The sequence below is a fragment of the Ranitomeya variabilis genome, chromosome 4, assembly GCF_051348905.1.
Source record: "Ranitomeya variabilis isolate aRanVar5 chromosome 4, aRanVar5.hap1, whole genome shotgun sequence".
Classification (NCBI taxonomy): Eukaryota; Metazoa; Chordata; class Amphibia; order Anura; family Dendrobatidae; genus Ranitomeya; species Ranitomeya variabilis.
Window position 1 is genome coordinate 587,257,875 of NC_135235.1, and position 18,557 is coordinate 587,276,431.

An 18,557-nucleotide genomic window follows, 5' to 3' on the forward strand; every position below is an offset into this window, starting at 1 on the left:
ATTAATAAAGCAATTATGCTTACTCGTTCTTTGCAGAACAGGGTGGTTTCCGGTCTGGCCTCACCAGGCCAACGGATCGCGCTGGTGAGCCAGGAAGCGGTTCCGGTCCCAGCAGCGATAAGATCCCTCGTCGGGAGGCCCTTCTCACTGGCAGGTGTACACGTCCCTCCGGGGCACAGCGAGACCGGACTTCTCGAGGTTCCACAGGGCCGGGCTCTGCTGCTTCCCTCACGGGATCACCTTCTTCCGGTGTTCCGGCGGCAGCCTGGAGGGCAACGCATCGCTGTACGCCTCGGGCTATCCAGCCCGTCCCACCAGCTTCCCTCCTCCACCTCGTGTAGGTCACGGCGTCGCCCGGCTCCAGATCACGAGCGAACCTCCTGCCGCAGGGCTCCACCTCCTCCCGATCGACACGGACCTGCAGCGGCTCTCCGATCTCCTGGATGACTCCTCTCCCGTGCCGGGAGTTAAAAGACACTACCACACCCCAGTGCGACGGCGGGATCTCCGGAGTGCTGACCAAGTCAATCGGCGCTGCAGGCTGGGGCCGGCTCCGCCACGCTGTCACCAGACGCCGTAGATGTTCGGCGTCCGGCATGATCTTCAGGTCCTTCATCTGTAGCGTACCTCCAGCTGCGGCCAGGTGGGAAGGAACAGGGGACACTGGGGACAAACGGACCTCCGTGGGCTGGCCCAGCCGAGTAAGCACGCGGGCATCAGCCTCCAGCCGGCGGGCTAGCTGTCGGGCCTCGGCTGCAGCCACACACTCCTCAGACAGCGGCAAAGGGGGTCGGCCCATCGGTGGCTCCGTGAGGGTCAGACCCCGCAGCGTTGGCGCTTCTGGGGCTGTGTCGGGTTGCGCAGCCTCAGGCCGGATCGGGTCAGTCCCACGCGGTGTTCCTGGTGTCGCCATCTTTGCCTTTTCTCCAATGTCCTCTTCCCGCGGTCTCTTTCGTGGGCGGCCCCGTCTCCATGGTCTCCACCCTCCAAACAGGATCAGGAGGCGGACCTCGGCTGTTGACGGGCACGTCCGCAGGATACAGAAATATTTAGACTGGGCGGCCATGGTTGTTCGCGCTCTCCAGCTCGCCTACGCCCACTTCACGCCCCTCTTCTTCTCCTGCGCTCTCCTCAGCGCTGCAATGGCGGATTTTGGTGGCAAGTGGCGCGGCACAGTCTTTGCAATAAATCACAGTCCAAGTACAATAAATCACAGTTCTAAGGCACACATGACCTGATTCTTCAGGCTTAAGTAGATCCTGTTCGTGACGCCAAGTTGTAGCGCCCCCACCCGCCGCAGGGCCGAGGGGTACCCGGTACCGGGCCACTGAGTCTCTGCTCTGGGATTGTCACGGCGGCTAGGCCCCGGTCCGTGACCCTGCCGTGGGGCGCACAGTGAATAAGAAATGTAGAAGACGGTGGTGGTGGTGCGGTGCAGTAAATAACGAGGACACCAGGTTGCAGTCTCTTTACCTCTTTACTGAAGATCTCTGGGTCCTCAGTCCAGAATACGGTTCACCAGGCTGCGCAATTCCGGCCGGTCCAATGGCACCTCCAGAGCTCTCTTCACAGGTGGAAATCGGTGCCTTCCTTCTAGCGCTATGTGTTGTGGTCCTCCCCTGCTGTGCTTACGGAGAGTCCCCACAACCGTTGTGTCTGTTTCTTAAGTTCCCTCACAACTCGATTAAATGATGTTCTTCTAATCCTCCGTCCCTCCCTGGTGTTCTGGTTGGGACGGCACCCGTTTGACGGGTAGGCTCGGAGCTCTTCCGGGACCCTAGAGTCGCCCCTCTCCACAAGGTGCCCCCCAAGACTTCATAGGTGATTTGTGTGAGACAGCCCGCCTTAGACTGACTGTCCTGCCGCTGTTTAGAGTATTGCTTGAAGCTGAATGTTGAAATACTCTCTCGTCGTTCCGGCCACCGGTAGTGCGCCTCAGCAGGGTGTTGCTCCGGTCTTACAGCACGACCCCTACTGGTATTCTCCTATCGCTTGATCTCGTTTCTCACTCAGCACAATCTATTTCTCTTCTAATCCTTTCTTGGGCACCGCCGCTACCCAGAGCAGGCGCGGTCCCTTTATGTTCTTTCTCGTTGCCAAGCCTCTGTCAGGATCCCACCCCTGACAGAGACCCTACTGTCTCTTCCTCCACAACACCCTCTGCCACCAGGTGTTGCTTCGTCCAATCCAGTCAGCTTTCTCATCTAACTTCCTGCCTGACCCCCAGTTTACCCACTATGGTGGGGAGTGGCCTAATGAATAGAACCCTTAGCTCCCCCCGGAGGCCCGACTGTGAAATGTATTGGTGTCTGTGATACCTGATCAGATGAACTCCTTCAGTGCCATCAGACGTACCATAGCTCCCCTTAGTGGCGGAGCCACAGTACTGCAACGACCAGGACTCTGGGGCGCTGCACATTCATTCCACAGTTTTTACAACCAGGAGCAACAGCTGCATTAGCAGGCTCCTGGTTGTAAATTTATTTAACCCCTTCAGATGGATTTACAGCATGGGACATGACTGTACGCCGGAGAGGTATGGGATATTGTTGCTTTTTTATTTTTTTTTACAGAACGAGGGTCTTCAGGTGGATTAAGCGTATAATAAAGATTTTAAAACCCCATGTGTGTATTTCCAGGCTTAATGTCACCTTACATTAGCAAGGTGACATTAACTCTTTATTACCCCATATCCCACCGCTACAGGGGAGTGGGAAGAGAGAGGCTAAGTGCCAGAATAGGCACATCTTACAGATGTACCTTTTCTGGGGTGGCTGGGGGCAGATGTTTTTAGCCAGGGGGGCCAATAGCCTCTCTAGGCTATTAATATCTGCCCTCAGTCACTGGCTTTCCCACTCTGGTGGAGCAAATTGCGTGGGAGTCCACGCCTGTTTTTTCCGTGATTTATTTTAACACCTAGAGCCCCCATATTTTGCACACAGACACTACTAACATTAGTAGTGAGGAATATGTAAAAAAAAATAATGGATATGAAATGGTTTACTGTATGTAAACCATGTCTCATATCCTGTCGGGTTTGATAAGGAGATAGCAAATGCCGGCAATTGAATTACCGGCTTTTAAGCTATCTAGCTCTGTATTAAACATAAATATATATATGTGTGTCTCAATGATACATATATATATATATATATATATATATATATATATATATATATATACCTATACTATGTGTAGACATTTATTCTACCTGTTCTATTCTATTCTGTCAGTGTGATTTTACTGTACACCGCGCTGAATTGCCGGCTTATCTATAGAACACCGCTGCGTATTTCTCGGAATTCACACTGATGGTCCGTGTCTAATCCATATTTTTCTCACCCCCATAGACTTTCATTGGCGGATTTTTTGCGCAATAGCCTGACAAACGCAGCATGCTAAGATTTTATACGCCCGTAAAATACAGCTGCGAAATATACGGCTCATGGAAGCTGCCCGATTAAGAATCATTGGTCCGTGTGCAATGTGTAGTTTTTGCGCCTCTCATACGTCCGTAAAACTCTCTAGTGTGACCCCGGCCTTATAAATACTGATGTAAAATACGGACCAAATACTGAGCGTGTGAATGTGGCCTTATTAAAGGGAACATAACAAAACCGTTATCAGGTAAAATTCATGCTGGGACTTTTAGTACTTCCACAGATGCAGTCTTCGCATGTCTTCTCTAGCGCTACTACACTCTGATTGCACCAGTCGATGAGTTTTCTGCTCTCACATCTACTGCTGACTCATTTATCTCGTGGGTGTGAACGAGCAGTAAAGAAAACACCAGAAAAAAGGTGGAAAAAGAAATGTGACCACATCGGTCGTCGCCCATCTTTCCCTGAAGCAGATAGAACCAATACATGATGATAGATGAGGATGACTTAGATATTCTTTTTTTTTGTTGTTGTTGCCACAGCACGCATTTTCTTTGCACAGGTCATAGTCTTTTTACATATTGGTAATGTTTGCTACTTTCCCAGGGTACTGTCTCTTTAAGATACAGCTGGCAGAGAGATACCCAATGGGCGCTGCTTGTGCAAGGTACAGAGCTGACAGCACATGCCTGAACCAGCAGAACTGGCTCGCCTACAGAGAGGAGTGGCATAGAGAGTCATTGATCTCCTGTGCTGCTCTCATTTCCTCCTGTGCTGGGTTATTCTCCCCCCTCTGCTCGGTATCACGGTATGCAGTATTTATTTAGAGGGCAGAGAGTATTGTAGGTCGAGGCCGCCCTGCGGGTTGGGATACGCTGTGCTATGCAGCTGCGCTGGAAAATGAGCCTGGACCTCATTGTCACCTGAGAGGGTGGGAATATTTCATCAACCCTGGGAGAGGCGGCTGCCACATCAGCAACCAGCATCTCGGGTAATTCTATCACGGATAAAAAAGAAAACTAGGGGAAGCGAAAAAAGAAAGTAGAAAACTTCCAGTCTCGGCGTTACGTTCCATCACTGCTCCAATGGATTCCAGATGCTCAGCAGCAATATTTCCCTGGGTGAAACTGTGGACAGGTCCTGAGGTCTGACTTAGGACACTTTATATTTCGCACCGGGATCATTGATCGGTGAGTGTCGCAATGTTGCAGTCAGTGGCAAGCAGTCGGTGCGTCCGGCTGATTGACCGGAACCGTCCAGCCTGGTATTTTGGTTTTTTAATGGTCAGTTACATCCTCTATCTCATATTCGGAGCGGTAGTCTTCTCCTCGGTGGAGTTGCCCTATGAAGACCTTCTCCGAAGGGACTTGCAGGAGCTCAAGCGACAATTCATAAGTGACAACGAGTGTATGTCTGAAGAGAACCTGGAGCGCTTTTTGGAACAGGTCATGGAGGCCAGCAACTATGGGGTGTCCATACTGAATAACGCGTCTGGAAATTGGAACTGGGATTTCATGTCATCACTGTTCTTTGCCAGTACGGTGTTATCTACCACAGGTAGGTGGTCAATGAACAATGAAGAATGAATGGGTACTACAGAATCCTAGAACCCAAATACTAAACCCCATAGTCAAATCTCTCAATAACTCTAATCAATGTATGACTAAACCGTTAATGACCTAACCCAAGCACTCGCTACAATAGTACCTAAAACACTAACCCTAACCACTGTACTCTCAGGCTCAAACCTTTTAAACATGAATATTCCTTAAGGGAAACCTGTCTCATTGTATAATCAGGATCACTTGTTTAATTCATTCAAATTGATCTTTCTATGCTTAAGAGTCTAGTGGGTGGTCATACGTAGTGACTGACAGCCATCACTGCATACATAGACATACAAGGAAGTCTGTCAATCATTAGTACAAGACCAAGGGCAAACACTAAAAACTTGGGGCCCCTGTGCAAGAAGTGTGTCTTGGCCCCTCTTCTTTTATGGCAACAAATCTAAACAAAACAAGGTGCTATGTAATAAAGAGTATGCTTTAATAACAAGACAGGACACTATGTAATAAGAAACAACGCTATACATAATTAGGGAGGATGCTATGTAATAATGGTATGATGCTGTACATAAAAAAGGAAGAAGCTATGTAATGAGGAACAGCGCTATACCTAATAATTGAGGATGTATTGTAATAAGGAATGGCGCTATATAAAATAAAAGAGGAGCACATCATGTAATAAGGAAAGGCACTATATAAGCAAAAGTGTAACAATGTTTTGAACCTTTGACTTTCAGGCTCCATATCTCACCATCCACTTCTGCTTCGAATGTGAGACTAACCTCATTTTATAGACAATCATCTTGGCTTTCCCAGACATAAATTTGACTTGCAACTATTTTTCATATGATTAGTTATGTAGATTCTTGTCATGTCACTTAATTGGTACTTTTTTGCTCCTAAAAATCTACATTTTAATTTTTTATTGCATTGTTAGTATATTGTAAATCCACATTTCAACACTGCCTGAATCTTTCTGGGCATGCTCTCGATCACATTAAAGCATGTCTTGATCGAAATCCGATCCCAGGTCTCTTCTACACATTCCCAAAGTTGGTGAATACTCGTTGACTCACTTGGGTATGTATTCAGCTTTTTCTTAAGCTTTGCCCACAAGTGTTCGATTGGGTTGAGGTTTGGGGACAATCCAGCACCTCTACTTCATTGTCATTGTTCCATTTCTTCGCCAATCTCTATGTATGCTTTGGGTCATTGTCCTGCTGGAACACTATGGCGTCCTTTTCATACACATACTACTTGAGTGTACAAAGTAACACGTCTTGTAGGATACTCACATATAGCTTAGCATTGAGACCACCATTGATCCTGGTCAAGTATCCAACACCTTTGGCTGTGAAACAACCTCATATCATCAGGCTTCCTCCACCGAACTTGACAGTTCCTTCAATTTCTCGATCCATTAGCCCCTTTTTCCATCAGAGCCTAGTCCATTGACTTTGTCTCATCACTCCAAATCATCCATTTACAATCTTCTAATGTCCACTTTTCATACTTTTTTGCAAACTCGAACTGACTATATCACTTGTTATGATATTGAAGTTGAGGCTTCTTAACCTTTTTTCGGGTCATCATTCCTGACTTGTGTAATGTGCGTCACACGGTGCTTGCATGGAAGTCTGTGATCTCACTATTACGAGGCATACGAGCCACCTCCACTGCCGTGTTTGTCGCATCAGAACTGATAGACTTGATGAGCTAAGTTATCGACTTCAATATTTTCCTGGATGTTCACCTCCTGGCTTCTGAATGGATGGATGGACTTCGTTTTGTGTTTTTCGAACTGTCATGTCACTCACATGATGCAGTTTGGCAATTTTCTTGGCCTAGAGACCACTATTGATGAGCTGGAATGATGCTGTTTCTCTTATCTTGGGAATTCTTTTTAATGGCTGGTTCAAACCAATGACCTTTTGCTTTGGACTCGTCTTAAAAACACAATGAGTTATTAAGAAATGTGAGGACAGGTTGTAATTTGTAGTATAGATGAATAAAAAGATTTTTGCACCACATGGAGCAAAACAGTAACAATACAGTGATATGATAAGAATTTGCATAACTAATCATATGCTAAATAGTTGCAAATCAAATTTATGTATGAGAAAGCCAAGATGATTGTCTATAAAATGATGGTAGTCTCACATTAGAAGCAGTAGTGGATGGAGAGATGTGGAGCCTGAAAGTCAGAAGTTCAAAACATTGTTACCCTTTTATCGTCAGTGTGAATAACAAGAGAATGCACTATATGCTAAGGGATGGCGCTATACATAGTAAAACAGTACACTATATACTATGAGATTGCACTATACATAAGGAAGGTTGTTTTACAAACAAGGGTATTTCCCATCAGGTCTGTGCAAATAATAGACAATAAATCATAGGATCATAGAATAAATGTTTACATCCAGTGACTTATCGCTGGCATCTCATCTGATTGGAGTTGTTTTATGCTGTATCCTCTTCATCTTCTGAAACTTTTATGTTTACACCTTCCAGCTATGATGTGTCTTACAACCTGTTCACCACTGCCATGAAAATAACACTGTCACATATACTATGTAAATATATAGTACCTTGAAAAAGTATTCATACCCCGTAAAATTTTCTACATTTTTTCATGTTACCCCCACAAACTTAAATGTATTTTATTGGGATTTTATGTGATATACCAACGCAAAGTAGTAAATATTTGTGAAGTGTAAAGGAAATGATACATGATTTTCTAAATATATTATAAATATATAATCTTAAAATTGTTAGGTGCATTTGTATTCAGCATCCTGCCACCTTTCCCCAGAGTCAATACTTTTTTAGTGTATGTCTCTAGAAGTTTTGCACAGCTAGAAGCTGACATTTTTGACCATTCTTCATTGCAAACTCACTCTAGTTCACTGAGATTGGATGTAGGCGTCTGTGAACAGCAATTTTTAAGTCTTTGATCTAAACCATCCATTGTTGCTCTGATAGTATGTTTAGGGCCATTATCCAGCTGGAAGATGAACCTATGCTCCAGTCTCAAGTCTTTTGCAGCCTCTGGTTTTTCTTTAGGATTGCCCTGCATTTACAGTAGCTCCATCCATCTTCCCATCAACTCTGATCAGCTTCCCTCTCCTTGCTGAAGAAAAGCATCCCCACAGCTTGATGCTGCCACCACCATGCATGACGGTGAGGATGGTGTTTTCAGTGTGATGTGTAATGTTAGCTTTGTATCACACATAGAGCTTTACATTTAGCTAAATAAGTTCTACTTTAAAGCACCTTCTTCCACATGCTAGCTGTCTCCCCCAAATGGCATGTGAAAGAAAGTGCTCTGGTCAGAAGAGAACAAAGTAGAACTTTTTCGGCTGAATGCAAAGCTATGTGTGTGGCAGAAAACTAATACTTGGAGAATAGAAAGATCGGCAGTAGAAAATCAGACATGCCAGATCCTTATCTCCCACATACACATTAGACTGTCAGCCAAACCTGTTAATATCAGCCACGTGTCACGTTAGTTGATGCGTACAAGGGCTTAAGTCTCTTTACCACCTAAAGCCTTTAGACAGCCATTTCAAAAATATTCAGTATTTTATGGACATGACTGGCTCCCTGTGCTTTTCCAAATCCTGGACAGGTACACCAGCTGTTTTTTATTGCATGCACTTTTGTGGTCCATAAAATGGATGAGACTAATGCATGCGGCCAATTTTCCATGTGGACCTTAGGTCCACGGTTCAGATCATTGATGTGTTCTGGCCCATGGGTTATTATTTAATCAGTGTGCTGTCCATTGCACACTTACCAAAAATGCGGAAGTCTGAACATGGTCTAACCCCAACAACACTGGGTGTCAAACCTCTGTAATCTTGAAGGGGTATTCAGATTAACAAGATATCAGCCATCAACAGGACCCCATGACAGTCAAAACGTGGGTGCTATGTTTTCCATTTGAATCCAAAGGTGGTCAGGCATACTTGCCCCTGCTCCATTCAAAGTTTATGCAACAAGCTCTGAATTCACATGTCTGTACATGGTCTGTGATTTGTGGACTGGCCGTGGGTCCCCTGACCTGAATTCAACAGCCTCATACTGTATATGCCTATGAGACTGTTGCGCTCAGGTGAGAAGACATTCCACCGGTCCATAAATCACTGACCACACTTGAGTTAGAAGCATGGATATATGAATACATCCAAATAGAGATAGCAGAAATATGTGTTCTGCTACAGTTATATGAAAAAGTTTGGGCACCCCTATTAATCTTAAGCTTAATGTTTTATAAAAATTGTTGTTTTTTTTGCAACAGCTATTTCAGTTTCATATATCTAATAACTGTTGGACACAGTAATTTTTCTGCCTTGAAATGAGGTTTATTGTGCTAACAGAAAATGTGCAATCTGCATTCAAACAAAATTTGACAGGTGCATAAGTATGGGCACCCTTATCATTTTCTTGTTTAAAATACTCCTACCTACTTTTTACTGACTTACTAAAGCACTTTTTTTGGTTTTGCATCCTCATTGAGCTTTGAACTTCATAGCCAGGTGTATGCAATCATGAGAAAAGCTACTTAAAGTGGCCACTTGCAAGTTGTTCTCCTGTTTGAATCTCCTCTGACGAGTGGCATCATGGGCTCCTCAAAACAACTGTCAAATGATCTGAAAACAAAGATTATTCAACATAGTTGTTCAGGGAAAGGATACAAAAAGCTGTCTCAGAGATTTAACCTGTCAATTTCCACTGTGAGGAACATAGTAAGGAAATGGAAGTACACAGGTACAGTTCTTGTTAAGGCCAGAAGTGGCAGGCCAAGAAAAACATCAGAAAGGCAGAGAAGAAGAATGGTGAGATCAGTCAAGGACAATCCTCAGACCACCTCCAGAGAGCTGCAGCATCAACTTGCTGCAGATGGTGTCACTGTGCATCGGTCAACTATACAACGCACTTTGCACAAGGAGAAGCTGTATGGGAGAGTGATGCGAAAGAAGCCGTTTCTGCAAGCACGCCACAAACAGAGTTGGCTGAGGTATGCAAAAGCACATTTGGAGAAGCCAATTTCTTTTTGGAAGAAGGTCCTGTGGACTGATGAAACCAAGATTGAGTTGTTTGGTCATACAAAAAGGTGTTATGCATGGCAGCAAAAAAACATAGTGCGTTGTATAGTTGACAGATGCACAGTGACACCATCTGCAGCAAATTGATGCTGCAGCTCTCTGGAGGTGGTCTGAGGATTGTCCTTGACTGATCTCACCATTCTTCTTCTCTGCCTTTCTGATGTTTTTCTTGGCCTGCCACTTCTGGCCTTAACAAGAACTGTACCTGTGTTCTTCCATTTCCTTACTATGTTCCTCACAGTGGAAATTGACAGGTTAAATCTCTGAGACAGCTTTTTGTATCCTTCCCCTGAACAACTATGTTGAATAATCTTTGTTTTCAGATCATTTGACAGTTGTTTTGAGGAGCCCATGATGCCACTCTTCAGAGGAGATTTAAACAGGAGAACAACTTGTAAGTGGCCACTTTAAGTAGCTTTTCTCATGATTGCATACACCTGGCTATGAAGTTCAAAGCTCAATGAGGTTACAAAACAAAAAAAGTGCTTTAGTAAGTCAGTAAAAAGTAGGTAGGAGTATTTAAAACAAGAAAATGATAAGGGTGCCCATACTTATGCACCTGTCAAATTTTGTTTGAATGCAGATTGCACATTTTCTGTTAGTACAATAAACCTCATTTCAAGGCAGAAACATTACTGTGTCCAACAGTTATTAGATATATGAAACTGAAATAGCTGTTGCAAAAAAAACAATTTTTATAAAACATTAAGCTTAAGATTAATAGGGGTGCCCAAACTTTTTCATATAACTGTATATACCTCACTCCCATAGCCTTCTAATTCACACAGATGTCTGCTGCTTACTGCTGATTGGGACTATAACAAGCGGTGGTACAGAATGAGAATAACAACTGGAATAAAAAGCAGGAAAAGAGGTACAGTAAATATACCCAGAATAAGAGAAACAGATATACAGAATAGGAGAAGTGGTACTGTGCGGTGTCCATATATACAGAATAGGAGAAGTGGTACTGTGCGGTGTCCATATATACAGAATAGGAGAAGGGGTACTGTGCAGTGTCCATATATACAGAATAGGAGAAGGGGTACTGTGCAGTGTCCATATATACAGAATTGGAGAAGTGGTACTGTGCTGTGTCCATATATACAGAATAGGAGAAGTGGTACTGTGCGGTGTCCATATATACAGAATAGGAGAAGTGGTACTGTGCGGTGTCCATATATACAGAATAGGAGAAGTGGTACTGTGCGGTGTCCATATATACAGAATAGGAGAAGTAGTACTGTGCGGTGTCCATATATACAGAATAGGAGAAGTGGTACTGTGCGGTGTCCATATATACAGAATAGGAGAAGTGGTACTGTGCGGTGTCCATATATACAGAATAGGAGAAGTGGTACTGTGCGGTTTCCATATATACAGAATAAGAGAAGTGGTACTGTGCAGTGTCCATATATACAGGATAAGAGAAGTGGTACTGTGCGGTGTCCATATATACAGAGTAAGAGAAGTGGTACCATGCAGCAGTGTCCATATATACAGAATAAGAGAAGTTGTTCTGTGCAGTATCCATATATACAGGATAAGAGAAGTGGTACTGTGCTGTGTCCATATATACAGAATAAGAAAGTGGTACTGTGCAGTGTCAATATATACAGAATAGGAGAAGTGGTACTGTGCAGTGTCCATATATACAGGATAAGAGAAGTGGTACTGTGCAGTGTCCTTATATACATAATAAGAGAAGTGGTACTGTGCGGTGTCCATATATACAGAAAAAGAGAAGTGGTACTGTGCAGTGTCCATATATACAGGATAAGAGAAGTGGTACTGTGCAGTGTCCATATATACAGAATAAGAGAAGTGGTACCGTGCAGCAGTGTCCATATATACAGAATAAGAGAAGTGGTACTGTGCAGTGTCCATATATACAGGATAAGAGAAGTGGTACTGTGCAGTGTCCTTATATACAGAATAAGAGAAGTGGTACCGTGCAGCAGTGTCCATATATACAGAATAAGAGAAGTGGTACTGTGCAGTGTCCATATATACAGGATAAGAGAAGTGGTACTGTGCGGTGTCCATATATACAGAGTAAGAGAAGTGGTACCGTGCAGCAGTGTCCATATATACAGAATAAGAGAAGTGGTTCTGTGCAGTATCCCTATATACAGGATAAGAGAAGTGGTACTGTGCTGTGTCCATATATACAGAATAGTAGAAGTGGTACTGTGCAGTGTCCATATATACAGAATAGGAGAAGTGGTACTGTGCAGTGTCCTTATATACATAATAAGAGAAGTGGTACTGTGCGGTGTCCATATATACAGAAAAAGAGAAGTGGTACTGTGCAGTGTCCATATATACAGGATAAGAGAAGTGGTACTGTGCAGTGTCCATATATACAGAATAAGAGAAGTGGTACCGTGCAGCAGTGTCCATATATACAGAATAAGAGAAGTGGTACTGTGCTGTGTCCATATATACAGGATAAGAGAAGTGGTACTGTGCAGTGTCCTTATATACAGAATAAGAGAAGTGGTACCGTGCAGCAGTGTCCATATATACAGAATAAGAGAAGTGGTACTGTGCAGTGTCCATATATACAGGATAAGAGAAGTGGTACTAGAGAAGTGGTACTGTGCAGTGTCCATATATACAGGATAAGAGAAGTGGTACTGTGCAGTGTCCATATATACAGAGTAAGAGAAGTGGTACCGTGCAGCAGTGTCCATATATACAGAATAAGAGAAGTGGTTCTGTGCAGTATCCCTATATACAGGATAAGAGAAGTGGTACTGTGCTGTGTCCATATATACAGAATAGGAGAAGTGGTACTGTGCAGTGTCCATATATACAGAATAGGAGAAGTGGTACTGTGCAGTGTCCATATATACAGGATAAGAGAAGTGGTACTGTGCAGTGTCCTTATATACATAATAAGAGAAGTGGTACTGTGCGGTGTCCATATATACAGAAAAAGAGAAGTGGTACTGTGCAGTGTCCATATATACAGGATAAGAGAAGTGGTACTGTGCAGTGTCCATATATACAGAATAAGAGAAGTGGTACCGTGCAGCAGTGTCCATATATACAGAATAAGAGAAGTGGTTCTGTTCAGTATCCCTATATACAGGATAAGAGAAGTGGTACTGTGCTGTGTCCATATATACAGAATAAGAAAGTGGTACTGTGCAGTGTCCATATATACAGAATAGGAGAAGTGGTACTGTGCAGTGTCCATATATACAGGATAAGAGAAGTGGTACTGTGCAGTGTCCATATATACAGAATAAGAGAAGTGGTACTGTGCGGTGTCCATATATACAGAATAAGAGAAGTGGTACTGTGCAGTGTCCATATATACAGGATAAGAGAAGTGGTACTGTGCGGTGTCCATGTATACAGAGTAAGAGAAGTGGTACCGTGCAGCAGTGTCCATATATACAGAATAAGAGAAGTGGTTCTGTGCAGTATCCCTATATACAGGATAAGAGAAGTGGTACTGTGCTGTGTCCATATATACAGAATAAGAAAGTGGTACTGTGCTGTGTTCATATACACAGAGTAAGAGAATTGGTACTGTGCAGTGTCCATATATACAGAATAGGAGAAGTGGTACTGTGCAGTTTCCATATACACAGGGTAAGAGAAGTGGTACTGTGCGGTGTCCATATATACAGAATAGGAGAAGGGGTACAGTGCAGTGTCCATATATACAGAATAGGAGACGTGGTACTGTGCAGTGTCCATATATACAGAATAGGAGAAGTGGTACTGTGCAGTGTCCATATATACAGAATAAGGGAAGTGGTGCTGCGCAGTGTCCATATATACAGAATAAGAGAAGTGGTACTGTGCAGTGTTCATATATACAGAATAAGAAAATGGTACTGTGCAGTGTTCATATATACAGGATAAGAGAAGTGGTACTGTTCAGTGTCCATATATACAGGATAAGAGAAGTGGTACTACGCAGGGTACATATATACAGGATAAGAGAAGTGGTTCTGTGCCATGTCCGTATACACTCCCTGACAGAAGTTATGTCGCTTATCCATGTTATGTCAATAAAACCTTATAACCTGACATTAAAATGGGTGTATAAATTATTCTTTTGAAAGCTGAAACCCTCCGAAATGTGGTTTAGGTTAAGTAAATAAATTGACATCAATGCAGAAATATTGATCAGTTAATGGACACAGAATGGTCGGATTTTGGCAAGACAAAAGTTTTGTCGCCCACAGAAAGTAATGTGATTCAAACAAATAATTAACTTAAAATACAAATATATGTTGCATAACATTGGTGAATGAAGTTGTGGTGCTATTAGAGTCATATTTAATATTTTGTGTGACTTCCATGAGCTTGAAGGACTGCATCCATGTGGTTCAACAATGATTCATACAATTTATTAATGAATTCATCAGGAATAGCAAAGAATGCAGTCTTACATGCCTCCCAGAGCTCATCTAGATTCTTTGGTTTTGTCTTCCAAGCTTCCTCTTTCATCCTACCCCAAACATGCTCAATGATGTTCATGTCTGGTGACTGGGCTGGCCAGTCCTTGAGCACCTTGATCTTTTTTGCCTGGAGGAACTTTGTTGTAGAGATGGATGTATGAGATGGAGCACCATCCTGCTGCAGAATTTGACCCCTTTTATGATTTGGAATATAAGATGTAGCTAATACTTCTTGATATTTTAGGCTATTGATATTGCCTTCCACCTTGCAAATGTTTTGCACACCCCCATACTGAATGTAACCCCAGACCATGATCTTTCCACCACCAAATTTAACTGTTTTCTGGGTGTATTTTGGATCCATAGGGGCTCCAGTAGGTCTCCTGCAGTATTTGCGGCAGCTGTGGTGTAATTTTACTGAAGATTCATCAGAGAAATCCACCTTCTGCCACTTTTCCAGCATCCATCTGTTTAGCAGGCTGTGGGACTTTGCAAATGGCACACAGTTTTTTATTTGCCTTTTGTTTAGTGCTGGCTTCTAGGCACTGATTCGAGCATGGAGGCCATTTCGAGACAGAATCCTACAAACTATTCTAGTTGACACAGGGATTTGAGGTGACCAGGCCTGTTGGAGCTCTGCTGCAGTGGAAGAGGGGCTTGCTTTGGATTTTCTAACCAACAAACGTTCCTCCTGAGCAGTTGTCTTGCGGGGTAGCCAGACCTGGGCTTGTCAAACACATCTCCAGTCTCTTCAAATCTTTTTTTTATTATTTGTACTTGACGCTGAGACACATTAAAGGTGCCAGCCACCTCTGCAGTGGATCTGGTCTTCAGCCTCTTGATAATCCAGGCTTTGGTTGCAGGGTGGATTTTTGGCAGGTTGTCAGAGCTCAAGTTGCAGTTCAAGTGAAGTTCTGGGGTGCTGGGTTTCTTTTTATATAGACACACTAATTAACCGATCATTTACTGAGCACAGGTGAGGATGTAAACTAGGATTGGGTGCATTATATGACCAGGCGACAAAACTTTTGTCTTGCCAAAATCTGACCATTCTGTGTCCATTAACTGATCAATATTTCTGCATTGATGCCAATTTATTTTCTTAACCTAAACCACATTTCGGAGGGTTTCAGCTTTCAAAACAATAATTTAAACAACCAATGGATGAATTTAACGTCAGGTTATAATCTTTTATTTACATAACATGGATAAGCCACATTACTTCTGTCAGGGAGTGTATGCAGAATAAGAGAAGTGGTACTGTGCTGTGTCCATATATACAGAATAGGAGAAGTGTAGCTGTGCCATGTCCGTGTATACATAATAAGAGAAGTGGTACTCTGTAGTGTCCATATATACAGGATAAGAGAAGTGGTACTGTGCGGTGTCCATATATACAGGATAAGAGGAGTGGTACTGTGCGGTGTCCATATATACAGGATAAGAGGAGTGGTACTGTGCAGCGTCCATATAGCATATACAGAATAGGAGAAGTGGTACTGTGCAGTGTCCATATATACAGAATAAGAAGCCATGTCTGTATATACAGAATACAGATGTGGTACTGTACAGTGTCAATACATACACTCCTCAACATTTTATTCAGCTTTCTGTGATCCATATAGACAGCTTAGAGTTAATCTTACTGACAAATTCCCTTTAAGTCCCACTAGCACGAAGGAGCTTAATTTACTTTTAGCAATTTTTTTTTAGTAATTTTTCTTGTATTATCAATTCTGTTCCTCCCCCAGACCAGTTCTCTTCCCCTTCCTCTTGGTTATTTTTTTTATTCTGTTTCTATATCCCGGCTACCAGAAGTTGGGTTATGAAAATGACTAGAGAACCTGCGGTGTGGTGTTTGCATAACTTCCATAGAACAGCGGAAGATATCCTGGTTGTTTTGTGATCAGAACTTTGCATGTGTTCTCTGCAGTTTTATGTCTCTGGTTCGGCCAGGGCCTATGTCGTGAGAGGTTTGTGTCCTGTCAGCGCTGGCACCCATCCAGTTGGGACGTCCACATGCATCCCACAATGTGTGCTGAGTCCTGACTTTGCTCCCATCCGGCCTAGAACAATGCAGACCTTGCTGCAAAACATCTGACCGTCCTCTCAGTGTACTTCAGGATGTAAAATGATCCAGGTGCCCATAGCCTTCTCCGAGGAGCTCACACTGCAAAAATCCCACATACAGCTACCTGGTAAATCACTGGTAGAGGAATAGGGGGCCCTTACAACAGGAGACATTCGTCACTCTGGAGTGTGAGAAAGCTGGATGTCCACACATGTAATGGCGGCCATGTTGTTTTCTCTAGAGCTAAAACTACAAGCCCTGTTCTCTCCATGGTTACTGGTCTGCAGGCCATGAGGTGTAAGAGGACACTCTGATTGTCCTATCTCTCAATCTAATGGATTATATTGTGTGCAGAGACATCTGATATCTGAGAATAGTCTTCTGCTATTTGACCAAAGGATTACTTCTTCCCTAATGACAGATTATCTCTGCTCTAATCCTGGACTATTGAACTGTGAGCTGCTCTGAGTAACTATCAGAAATCAAAGGCTAAAGGCATACCTCCCAACTTTTTAAGATGGGAAAGAGGGAAAAAGTTTAGGCCACGCCTCTGGCCACACCCATTCATAATTAGTCACACTCATATCCACGTCCCAACCACACCCATTTAGCACTGCTGATCACACTGTTTCATCTACTATATAATTGTCTAAGGGTCACTTCCGTCTGTCCTTCTGTCACCGTTATTCGTTCGCTGATTGGTCTCGGCAGCTGCCTGTCATGGCTGCCGCGACCAATCAGCGACGCGCACAGTCCAGAAAAAAATGGCCGCTCCTTACTCCCCGGCACTCACTGCCCGGCGCCCGCATACACTGCTCACACAGGGTTAATGCTGGCGGTAACGGACCCCGTTATGCCGCGGGTAACGCACTCCGTTACCGCTGCTATTAACCCTGTGTGTCCCCAACTTTGTACTATTGACGCTGCCTATGCGGCATCAATAGTACAAAATGTAATGTTAAAAATAATAAATAAATTAAAAAAAACTGCTATACTTACCCTCCGCCGCCTTTCTCGCTCCTCGCCACGCTCCCCGGACCGCTCCATTACAAGCGTCAGCTTGCGGTGAGGCCCCGTCCCAGGGCTGGTGTGCGGCAAGGACCTGCCGTGACGTCTTCATAGTTCCTGCTCCCACCAGCCCTGGCACTTGCAATGGAACTCGGCTTCAGGAAAATGGCCGCCGTGATCTCGATCTGCGCACGCGCGGCATCCCGCGGCCATTTTCCTGAAGCCGAGCACTACCATCTGCACAGGATCCCAGGAAGAGGAGAGGCAGGACGCGGAGGAGCAGCGACAAGAATGGTGAGTATGATACACTACAAGGGGCCCTCGGATCGTTAGGTGAGTATGTTTATTTTTTATTTTTTGGACCTGTCACTGGGCAATATCCTACGTGGCTCTGCTGTATACTACAAGGCTGGGCAATATACTACATGGCTGGACAATATACTACAAGGCTGGGCAATATACTACAAAGCTGTGCAATATACTATGTGGCTCTGTGCAATATCCTACGTCGCTGTGCTGTATCCTATGTAGCTGGCCAATACACTACGTGGCAGGGCAATACACTACGTAACTGGGCAATATACTACGTGGCTGGGCAATATACTACGTCACTGGGCAATATACTACGTGGCTGGGCAATATACTACGTGGCTGGGCAATATACTACGTCACTGGGCAATATACTACGTGGCTGGGCAATATACTACGTGGCTGGGCAATATACTTCGTGGCTGGGCAATATACTACGTGACTGGGCAATATACTACGTGGCTGGGCAATATACTACGTGGCTGGGCAATACACTACGTAGCTGGGCAATATACTACGTGGCTGGGCAATATACTACGTCACTGGGCAATATACTACGTGGCTGGGCAATATACTATGTGGCTGGGCAATATACTACGTCGCTGGGCAATATACTACGTGGCTGGGCAATATACTACGTCGCTGGGCAATATACTACGTCGCTGGGCAATATACTACGTGGCTGGGCA

The 18,557-nt window shown here is 43.9% G+C and overlaps 1 protein-coding gene across 1 annotated transcript in view; it reads left to right on the forward strand.

The window, feature by feature from the left end:
• The first annotated feature begins 4,115 nt into the window (after window positions 1-4,115).
• KCNK1 (potassium two pore domain channel subfamily K member 1) overlaps window positions 4,116-18,557 on the forward strand; it is a 64,143-nt gene continuing 49,701 nt past the window's right edge. Inside the window, exon 1 of the mRNA XM_077253131.1 lies at window positions 4,116-4,937. Coding sequence (XP_077109246.1) covers window positions 4,583-4,937 — 355 coding nt within the window. The 5' untranslated portion in view covers window positions 4,116-4,582. The remainder of the gene's footprint in view (window positions 4,938-18,557) is intronic.